General features: G+C 47.5%; 1 protein-coding gene across 1 annotated transcript; it reads left to right on the top strand.

The window, feature by feature from the left end:
* Positions 1–857: 857 nt before the first annotated feature.
* Positions 858–10,404, top strand: ogdhb (oxoglutarate dehydrogenase b). Its single transcript, XM_086134766.1, has 22 exons — positions 858–1,094; positions 2,481–2,627; positions 2,721–2,814; positions 4,432–4,547; positions 4,620–4,774; positions 4,843–4,989; positions 5,058–5,148; positions 5,220–5,399; positions 5,471–5,599; positions 5,864–6,043; positions 6,118–6,270; positions 6,561–6,663; positions 6,784–6,912; positions 7,251–7,401; positions 7,474–7,601; positions 7,870–8,048; positions 8,168–8,239; positions 8,312–8,437; positions 8,747–8,819; positions 9,180–9,343; positions 9,420–9,574; positions 9,791–10,404. The coding sequence occupies exons 1-22, from the start codon at positions 894–896 to the stop codon at positions 9,912–9,914; spliced, it is 2,997 nt and encodes a 998-aa protein (XP_085990892.1). The 5' UTR covers positions 858–893; the 3' UTR covers positions 9,915–10,404.
* The last annotated feature ends 1,166 nt before the right edge of the window (positions 10,405–11,570 follow it).

The following is an 11,570-nucleotide window of genomic DNA, read 5'->3' as shown; positions in this document are numbered from 1 at the left end:
TTTCGGAGCGCCAACCTGTATAAACTACCAAAAAAATCCTTATAACACACCAAAGCATTTTATATGTCAAAATAACGGCAGAAAAAAATCCACGAAATTTTCAATGATATTTATTGTACATGTAGATCTCCATAATACAATATCTGGTTAATGTCTAATCATCATTCTACTTAGTGGCATTACTGTGTTCAGAGTTGTATTCCTGCGTTACTTTTTTCACCACCTCCAAATGCTGACCCATCGGCTCGAAGTTACAGCATCCATTCATAATTACTTTGCACTGCAATAATGCTGTCAGTGTTTCTGGTACAAGCGATTTTCGGAGATTTTTTTCCTTGTAGAACTTGCTTGTACACAACCGAAGTAATCAATTAATACTCTGCTGTTTTCAACTAGGAACCACGTGATTTACTGGAAAGTTATCGGAAATGAAAGCATTCGAGTAGACTGGCACCATTCTGGGCAAAAGCAAACGGAACTACCTGTTAGGGGAAATTTTCAGAATCCGTACGATTTGTGCGATACGGCCATATAGTAAGATTCACCACAAAATCCGTATGAACTATGGCTAAACCGTATGAGTTGACAGGTATGCGTGACGCAGGGCCCCGCCGGCCTTGTTAGGGGGGGGTATAACTCGCTGCAGTCGTCATCAGGAACGGACCCCATAGTTGTGTGACGTCATGTAAAGGGCGGAGTCAGGCAAGCGCATGTAACATTGATTTTTCAATGCATCTCTAAATATTGACATTACATAAATAGCGATCGATGGCATTTCCACATGTGGCGTCGACGGAAACGTAACCTTTTGTGTTTGTAGCAGGCAGCATCTGGAGGGCGAGTCGACTGGTCGCCAGTTGACACCTCATTCTTCATCCAAAGGAGGAGCCAGGATGCATCGTTTGATGAGCTCAGCGGCGGCCAGGCTCCAGCCCTTGACGGTGGCCCCATGGAAGTCCTGTTTTGGGCCGGTCCAGAGAGGACGCAGGACAAAGTCGGCAGCCGCGGCAGAAACTTTTGTCAACGGCACCAATGGAAACTACATGGAGGAAATGTACCAGGCGTGGCTGCAGGAGCCCGCCAGCGTACACAAGGTACACAAACTTCGTCACGTTCTGTTGGGACTTAGCCGACTTACTCCAACTCTAATACCACCGTTGACACAATCTTGCAATTTCTCGCAGAAGACAAATATTGACACTTATTCATGATGAATTCCTGAAATCTTCATCAACAAAAAATCTCACAACAAAATTGCAGTCGATATATTTCCACTCCAGTCCTGCAGGTGGCAGTGATGCGCATTGACATTATAACACATCAGCCTCTTTGGTCAACTCTTTCCCACAATTATAAACGTATATATTTTTTATTTTTCTGGTTTATTTTGGCCCTTGTGACATGGTTTGTGCATCCAGCTCACAGACAACCATCTCATGCCCCCCCCCCCCCGTAGACAATCATGAATGGAAGCCTTGTAAACATCAGCCCTTTGAAACTGATAAGAGCAACCGCTGCCTTGTCTTGTTAGACAATAAAACACTCTCCCGTGGAAAACAAGAAGATAGCACGGACTTTGTAAAGTGGAAAAAAATATCTTGTAAATTTGACACACAATAGAAAAGGGTGTTATGAACAACCCTGCCAAGTTTGATTGATTAAAATTGACAGGTCTATAAAATTCATTTTTTCATTCATCTTCCTAACCGCTTATATCCTTACTAGGGTCGCGGGGGGTGCTGGAGCCCATCCCAGCTGTCTTCGGGCAGTAGGCGGGGGACACTCTGAACTAGTTGCTAGTCAAACGCAGGGCACACAGAGACGAACAACCATTCACGCCCACACTCACACCTAGGGACAATTTAGAGCGTCCAATCAGCCTGCCATGCATGTTTTTTGGAATGTGGGAGGAAACCGGAGCACCCGGAGAAAACCCAGGCAGGCCCGGGGAGAACATGCAAACTCCACACAGGGAGGCCGGAGCTGGAATTGAACCCGGTACCTCTGCACTGTGAAGTCTACGTGCTAACCACTGGACTACCGGGCTGCCCCAGGTCTATAAAATGAGGCTTGAAAATTGTGACAGTCGAAGCTGTTTTTCTGCTCTGAAATGCTTTGGGCTAGACTGCTAAATGTGCCGAAATCACGCCACGTCAGCTGTAATCAAAGCCTCGGGTGGCTGGTAAGTATCCCGTCAGGTTTTTCCATGCCGTGACAACGAGGCGCTCTAAAGCAGCCAATCCAGCGTAGGGCCTCTGTCCACGCACTGGCTAACATGTTGGACATAAAAAAAAATGTTTAAAAAAATCACCGCTTCTTACCATTCCACCTTGACATGCGCACACTCACTACCGACAATGAGGCGCTCTAAAGCAGTTCTCTGAAGGCCCTCGGGATTATAAATCTTCTAGAAAATTGCAAAGATTGATTTTTTTTTCTTCATAAAAGTATGTGAAAGCCTGTCCTTTGCCTCCGTGCAGTCGTGGGATGTTTTTTTCCGTAACACGCACGCCGCCCACCAAAGCCCACCGCCTCTTCGAGGGACCCTTCCGCTGAGCACCGAGCCCGACGTGGAGAAGTTGGTGCGGGATCATCTGACGGTCCACACGCTCATACGCACCTACCAGGTTACCTGTGCCCGATTTTCTGGCTGTATTTAGCCATAGCTTGGACAGTGACTTTTGAGTGTTGATCACAATGGGTCTTTGATGTTGTTGCAGCTGCGAGGCCATCACATTGCCAAGTTGGACCCTCTTGAAATCAGCTGCGTGGACCTGGATGATTCCCCCTGTAGCATCGGCTCCCAGAAAGTGGGTGAGGGAACTTTTTTCTTGTTTTTATTGCATTCATCCGTTTTCGGCAACCCACCGCTTATCCGGTAATCATATTATATTTTATACTTGTAGTTTCATCTATCTATTTCCATAGTTTCCTCTTTACATCATTGAATTGAAGTGAATAAAAAATTGTATTGGTCCACTTTTCATTGTGCGACCGCACATCATGTTCTCCACTCATTTACATTTTTATCTGCCGCTAGCCTGCTAACCAAACACTGCGATTCTTGCTAATGAAATATAAACATGCTATTAGCTATTTGCTGTTCAATGACCTCGTTACGCTGCCATTAGCTTTCCTATTAGCTAGCCTACTAATAAATCTTGAGACAATGTAGCTAGTCAGTGCCTAGCTACACATACAGCACATTTGGCAATAAAGTTATATTCAATTAATGTAATGCTGTTACAGCAAGGCAGCCAAAATTAGCGGGAAGCTAGTGGGTTGAGCTAATCTACTGGAAATGTAATATTACATTTTTGGATGTGTGATTCCCTCACTCCTTCCAGTGTTGGGGGCAAATTGTGCATTTGTGCACCCCCATAGACACAAAGCGCTTAGCGCCACTAAAGGCGGGGCCCCCTTTGCTACACTAACAATAACAACACAATAATGCGATTAACGCGGAATGTTAACCATGGTGTCCCTGGGAGAGATAACAATTGACTTTCCACACCAGTTTTAGAAAGTACGAAAGAGTTGACATGTTTGAAGTCATTAGCGTGCTATAGCCACCTGACTGTGGTCTGAACACCACGTCTTGACATGTGTCTGATTTCAGTAATTACTTTTAGGACCTGGGACTTGCTTGGCGAAACCTTCAGAAAGACTCGACATGTCTTACACTTGAACTATATGACTCAAGTCCTGTTTAAATGTGAGGTTCTTGGGGTGGGGGGGGGATATCAACTTGTTTTGAATTTTAATGGCGACCCTTGGCTTTTTGCAAAGACACTTTGGACATGCTTGAAACTTGAAAGTTCAAACTTTAGACAGATGACTTGCAGGCACAGTACATGACTAAGTCTCATTTATCTGTGTTGTGATTGAGTCATAACTTTTCCTGTTAGTTGTGACTGTATGTACTGTATGTGAGGTGGACCCCCATGATGCCTAATCAGCATCAGGTTCAAAGGTTGCTTATCAGCGTCTCCTTGGACGCACTGTAATGCGATTGCATTGCTTCTATGATGACGGGGCGGGATGGGTGGAATGAGAGAAGCGCGGGTTAAAGTCTAAACGTCGTTTTAAATAACATAGTTGACGCAGCCATGTTGTACTATCCCCCCTCATCGTCCCCACGTGCTGGCAGTGCAAGTTTCTTATCTGAGGTGCTCACGCAACATTGTGATAATCGCAAGCTGGCCTCCAGCAAGAACACAGACAAACAGAAGCGCCCCTGCTTCATACGGTTCCTAATTTTGTTGACTGACTTCACATATCCCACCCTCATAGTTTCCAACTCTCCACGTTAATCTCCCACTGCCTCCTCGGTGGTTTGATGTTGGTGGTCGGAAATGAGAAAATGGATGGCATCTTCATTCATTTTCCTGGAGGATCTTTCACCATAATGACCCTGCCTCTCACCAACAGGTTTTTATGGTCTGGATCATTCAGACTTGGATAAGATGTTCCGCCTTCCCAAAACCACTTTCATCGGCGGCAACGAGGATGCGTTACCCCTCAGGGAGATCATTCGACGCCTCGAGGTATAAACACGGCCGATAAGACCCTGCACAACAACGCCAGGGTTCTGAGCTTCAAACCTTCCCGGCGTGTAGGAGGCGTACTGCCAGCACATTGGCGTGGAGTTCATGTTCATCAATGACGTGCAGCAGTGCCAGTGGATCCGAAAGAGGTTCGAGACACCCGGAATCTTGCAGTGTAGCACAGAGGAGAAGCGGATCATGCTGACCCGGATGATCCAATCCGCCAGGTGTGAGGACGATGAGGTCGCGAGAGCATGACGCAAGGGGAGGATGCAGCTTCTGTATCTCTTGACAGGTTTGAGGAGTTCCTCCAGAGGAAGTGGTCGTCTGAGAAACGTTTCGGCTTGGAAGGATGCGAGTCGCTCATCCCGGCTCTCAAGACCATCATTGACAAGTCGAGCGCCAGTGGCGTGGAGAGCGTCATCATGGGAATGCCGCACAGGTTCTGAAAGAAGGCAAAATTCTTCATCGGATCTTCATGAGGTCTTTGACGCTTGTGTTTTTGTCCAGAGGGAGGCTCAATGTTCTTGCAAATGTCATTCGCAAGGAACTGGACCAGATATTCTGCCAGTTTGATCCCAAATTGGAATCAGCAGATGAGGTCTGGGACCAAAGCGTTGTCATTGTGAATGCTCTCGCCAAACTGACATTGACCCCTCGCATTGCTGTCAGGGTTCCGGTGACGTCAAATACCACCTGGGAATGTTCCACAGGAGGACAAACCGTATCAGCAACAAGATGGTCACCTTGTCGCTCGTGGCCAACCCGTCCCACCTGGAGGCGGTGGACCCTGTGGTCCAGGGCAAGACCAAAGCCGAGCAGTTCTACAGCGGAGACACGGAGGGCAAGAAGGCAAGTGTCATCCCACGCGTGATCGTCACCGTCTGGCAAGGCTTTTTGTTATCCTTTGGTGTGTCCTTTAGGTGATGTCCATCCTCATTCATGGCGACGCTGCATTTGCCGGTCAGGGGATCGTCTACGAGACCTTCCACTTGTCGGACCTGCCGTCTTACACCACGCATGGTACCGTGCACGTGGTGGTCAACAACCAGGTGCCAGTTTCACACCTTACCTCCAACATTTATTGGGGGAGTCCTTAGCTCGAGGGTGGTAAACCCGTTTCGGATTTAAAGGCACGGTTCAGTTGACAGTGCTGCAAAATATATTAGACTTTTGTGTCAACGGGAACACATATGGTAATTTCTTCGACTTTTGTATTCCTACACCGACATAAAATGAGCTGGAGGGCAGGATCTGGCTCACAGGCTTTTGCGTTAGAAACCTGCGCTTTAGCTGACCAGCATGTCGCGGCACAGATCGGTTTCACCACAGATCCCAGGATGGCTCGTTCGTCCGCGTATCCCACAGACGTGGCTCGCGTGGTCAACGCGCCCATCTTCCACGTCAACGCCGACGACCCAGAGGCGGTCATGTACGTGTGCAACGTGGCGGCCGAATGGAGGAACACCTTCCACAAAGACGTGGTGGTGGACCTGGTGGGTGACCCGCGCCCTCCGGATCGCTCTGGTCTCCAAAACGGATTTCAATACCGGAAGCGGTGTGTCTTTAGGTTTGCTACCGACGGAACGGTCACAATGAGATGGACGAGCCCATGTTCACGCAACCACTGATGTACAAGCAGATCAAGAAGCAGAAGAGCGTCCTGCACAAATTGGCGCAGAAGCTCATCGGAGAGGGGGTGGTCACCGTGCAGGAGTACGAGGTAAATGTCTTCCACGGAGAGTAAACGTTTCACTTTTGAATTGGGTTTCCAGTCTTACCCTTCAGGTTTAAAGCCAGTTACTTGTTACTGTGGCAAAAATCAAGCAGGTCGAGTCCAGTCATACGATCTTGCTCAATCACAACATACACATTCACCATCCAAATCTGTACCTCTGTGACATCCACAATCACCTCGCTTTTACCGATCCCAAACCAGTCTCTGTACTCTTAATGACTTTATTCTCTTCCCAGTTAAGCACCTAACCCACAAGGGTCCATTTTGTGTCTCAGGAGGAAGTGGCTAAGTACGACAACATGTGCGAGCGAGCTTATGCTCGGTCAAAAGATGAGAAGATCCTGCACATCAAACACTGGCTGGACTCGCCCTGGCCTGGTGAGACCAACATTCAGGACCGGTTTCACACCGACAGCATCGAGGAGATGACTGTTATTAATGTTTATTTAACCCTCAAAACATGTAAGTCAAGAGGCTGTTTTCTCAACTTCTCGCTAGATTTTTTCACTGACGATGGCCGTCCCAAAACGATGAGCTGTCAGTCCACTGGCCTCGCTGAGGACGAGCTTGGCCACATAGGACAGGTGGCCGCTTCAGTCCCTGTGGAAGACTTCACTATCCACCCAGGTACTGGCCTTCTTTTCGAATGTTTACATGATTTTAATTCTGATCATGTTTCAAGTCGGTTTCAGGTTTGGCTCTCGCAGGCTTTGAGTTTTTGCATTTCAGATAAGAATTATCGTGTTCCAGGTTTGTGCCTTGATGTGTTCCAGGCTTGAGAGTTGTTGCATTTTAGGATTGCATCTTGTCCTGTTCCAGGTTTGTATTTTATCAGGTTTAAGTGGCTCAGGTTTGAGTCTGGATGTGTTTCAGGTTCGGGTTTTGACATATTTCAGGTTTGCGTTTTGTCATGTTTTAGATTTGGGTCATGTTGTGTATTAGGTTTAAGTCTGGTGGCGTTTCAGGTCTGAGTCGCATCCTGAAGGGCCGAGCGGACATGGTGAAGCAGCGCGTGTGCGACTGGTCGCTGGGTGAATACATGGCCTTTGGCTCTCTGCTCAAACAAGGCGTCCACGTTCGTCTCAGTGGTCAGGACGTCGAGAGGGGAACCTTCAGGTCGGTCTAACTACATAATCTCAAAAAAACGTTTCCGCCGTCACCATCTGACTGGTTTCATTTGCATCTCAGCCATCGACATCACGTTCTTCACGACCAAAACATGGACAAGAAGGTTTGCATCCCCATGAACCACATCTCCAGCGACCAGGCCACATATACTGTCTGCAACAGCTCACTGTCAGAATATGGAGTCCTGGGTAAGCGGTGCACAAATATTCCTAACCCCCAAGCCTTATCCAAACTCGAATCTCTATCCACAAAAACCCTGACCGCCTAACCCTAAACCTAATACCAAACCCAACATCCTACTGACTCAATACTAACATTAACTCTGAACCCCAATCATCACCCTCAGCCCTAACTCGAATCACTAACCACAAACAACGAAGCCTGAACAGCAATCCTCCAAAATTTAATCGACCTGAACCTCCGCTGTGTCCTTGTTCTCCTGCTGCATGCGGTCAGGTTTCGAATTAGGCTTTGCCATGGCCAACCCCAACGCGCTGATTCTGTGGGAAGCCCAGTTTGGAGACTTCCACAATACGGCTCAGTGCATCATTGACCAATTCATCAGCTCGGGTCAGGCCAAATGGGTCAGACAGAATGGCATCGTGTTGCTGCTTCCCCACGGGATGGAGGGAATGGTACGTTCCAACTTCGCAACTCGTGGCTCTTGTGTACGGTATAAGGAACACCTCTCTAGATCGCCGTTCATAGCTTGCACCCCGACTATCCTTTTTGATGCGACATGATGGCGGCTCAGGGTCCCGAACACTCGTCAGCCCGCCCAGAAAGATTTCTTCAGATGTGCAAGGATGATCCGGATGTGTTTCCGGTGAGTTTCTGTCCTGCTGTCGCCTCGTTGACTTCAGTAAATGTCAAGTTTTCATCTCGCCTAACTTCTCAGAAACAGCACGACGACTTTGCCGTTCAGCAGCTGTACGACTGCAACTGGATGGTAGTCAACTGCTCCACTCCCGCCAACTATTTCCACGTTCTTCGCCGACAGATCCTGTTGCCCTTCAGGAAGCCGGTCAGTGGCTGCGTTACTACGCTCTACCTTGAACCCAAATCAGGAACCCCGTAACCCTATGAAGATCCCTGGACCACAACCCGCGAACCATATTCCCTAACCCTAAAATTAACCTTGAACCCAAACCCCCAACCCAAAGCCTAATCCTGAATTGTGACTTCCTAAACCTACCCCCGAAAGATGAACCGTAATCCTCCAACCCTGACCCTTAACGTAACCCCAGATTAATAATCCCCTGAACCCAAAGATCAATCCATAACCAAACCTGAAACCCTATCCGAACATCAACTTCTTCTTCTGTCATGACAGCTGATCGTGTTCACTCCCAAGTCACTACTGCGCCACCCGGAGGCTCGGTCCAGTTTTGACCTCATGCTGCCAGGTGAGCACAAATACAAAATGTTCCGTTTCTGGGGTATTGTTTGATTTTTGTCGTGACAGCAATTACTGAGCTGTGGCATGAAAAAACTTTTTTTTTAAATATTTTCATGCATCCTGTAAGATGATAACATAAACTGTGCACGATAGTAATCGCTGTACCTGAAAGGGTTAATTGACTGAACAGTTCAATATATCCTGATGTATTAATTCGGGAGATGTGAATGAGTTAAACATTCCTAACGCAGTCCCTTGTTCAGAATCATTCACACCTACCCTTCTTCATTTCATCAACTATATAGTCCCACTATTTACAGTAACCCCGCAGAGTGATTAGGGACCCTTACTCTGCCCCCTTCTACAGGAACGCACTTCAGGCGTGTGATCCCAGATGAAGGTCCGGCGTCCACCCAGCCCACCAGCGTGAAGCGAATTGTGTTCTGCAGTGGAAAGATTTACTACGACCTGCACCGCGAGCGTAGCAAGCGAGACCTGGACACCACCGTGGTGCTGGTCCGTGTGGAGCAGGTACAGCCGCACCCGGTCTATCACGTCACCTCGGCCATTCACGAGTCAGGGTTTCTAACGTGACTGGTCATCGCAGCTGTCGCCGTTTCCGTTTGACCTGGTGCGGACCGAGACTGAGCGCTACGCACAGGCAGATTTGGTCTGGTGTCAGGAAGAGCACAAGAATCAGGGCTACTACGACTACGTCATGCCCCGCCTCCAGACCACTGTTGGCCACGCCCGGCCCATTTGGTGAGAGGGAAACCTAACCCGTAACCTGATCTGTTACCCTCTCCCAACCCCTTACTTTTACCCCAAACACCTAACACTAACCCCGAAGCCAACCCATACCACTAACTACTCGCCATAACTCTAAATCCTAACCTGTAACCAACCTAACTCTGAACCTGACCCCAATCCCTAATTGAAACCCCAAGGCTAACCGCTTGGTTGTGTGTATTCTGTCAGGTACGCCGGCCGCGATCCTGCAGCCGCCCCAGCGACGGGAAACAAACAAACCCACCTGGCGGAGTTGCAACGCCTCCTCAACACCACCTTCGACCTCAACGCTTTTTCAGTAAAACACAGCTGACCTCCTCCAAGGACCTTGAGCCGCTCACAGGGTCCGCCATCACGGCCCTGTAGCATCGCTGTAAACATGGAAACCTATACGCACAAATCTGTTCATCTAAATCTAAAGAAGACTGTAAATATGAGGCAAAAAAAGGGACTCAAGCTGGTTGTGACTCACAGTTACAACAAAACAGAAATCAGTCAAGCCAAATTTGCCAACCAAGCATGTCAGTTAGCCTAACGAAGGGCTGCTATCTTAATGCTACTCTATAATGTCACCATCAACGGGCTAGCGTAAATTAGCAATAGATATTTTGATACTTTGTGATCAATATGAAAGTGAAATCATTTTTCCACAGTCTTAACTGTAGTCCAAGGGACATTTCTCAGGGATTTTAAGCTTATTTTTAACCTTTGATGATGTGACTAATGAAGCCAAAGTGTCATTCCCTCATAGGATGGACATTTTGTGATACATTAGCAAAATAAATACAAGTTTGACTTTTGATGCAAAGACAACTGAAATGTCAGGTATTTATTTAGAATGTTTCACACTTGACGTCACAAATTAAAGAATGGTATTGATAAATGTCGGAGGTGTGATGTGATCCTAGCCCATTGTACATTGTTGTGAATGCTAATGTGCTTAATTGTGATTGGCTACCGACCAGTCCAGGGTTTGCTCACCAAAATTCAATTTCGGTATAATGAAGACGTAAATTGTCCTTAAGTGTGAATGCCAGGGTGAACCCCACTTTTCGCACAGAATCATCCTGGATATCGACTCCAGCGATGGTTCAAGGTCGCAGCGATGTAATTTCTTTTTTCTGGCACTAGAGGGCATCATGCGTCAATTTGAGGCTCATCAATTGAGCATGTAGCAGGAAAACATGACACAAAGGCAGACGCTTGTTGGATTTTTAAATGTTTTTTTCTTTGTGTTGCGAGCCAAAATTTGAATACAATCGAGTGTCCAGATATGCCTTATCTGAAACTCGTTCAAGTCACTCACAAGGCCACACCCCTTAAAGGCACACCCAAATAAATTTTGGTTTAGTTACACTTTATAAAAGCTTTTGATTTCTTTACTTTTTTGTCTTGTTTATATTTCACAGGATAGTTTACTCTACTTTTAAGGTTTTTATGTCCTCTCATGACCACATGCACACACTTGTTGATGTGGTGATGTCATGAGAGGTCATTATGTTCAGTCCCTTCATCCTTCCTTGCCTCCTTCCCTTTTAGCCTCCCGTCTTGCTTCCTTGCTTCCTCATTCCCTCCCCTGGCCCCCTTGTAACCTTTCTTACTCCAAATCTATGGCTCCCTTACTCCCCTCCCCCCATCCTTTGCACCCCCCGCCCCCCTCCACTAGTCAGTCATGTTGTGTGTTATTCTAGGTCATGAGCAGCAGCCATTTCCCTGGAATGTTTCTGCGCTTGCCAAAGCCTCCCCATTGGAATGCACGCACACACACATGGACACACACACACGCACATACACCCAAGCTCAGGAAGCAGGCGTGTGCGCTTCTCACCATGGCAACCGGCTGCTTCACGCGTGTGCGCAGTTGCCGTGTGTGTGCTTAGTTGTGACAAATTTCGAAAAACCACCCCCAAATGTTCCACCTTTCTCCTCCCCTTCCCCGATGGAGGTTCAGCCCAATGAGTCGCCCCCC

The sequence above is a fragment of the Hippocampus guttulatus genome, chromosome 17 (genome assembly GCF_054856545.1).
Source record: "Hippocampus guttulatus isolate MCC_2025c chromosome 17, RoL_Hgut_1.0, whole genome shotgun sequence".
Lineage (NCBI taxonomy): Eukaryota > Metazoa > Chordata > Actinopteri > Syngnathiformes > Syngnathidae > Hippocampus > Hippocampus guttulatus.
Note: the sequence above shows the minus strand (reverse complement) of the source record. Positions and strands in the feature narration are given on the sequence as shown.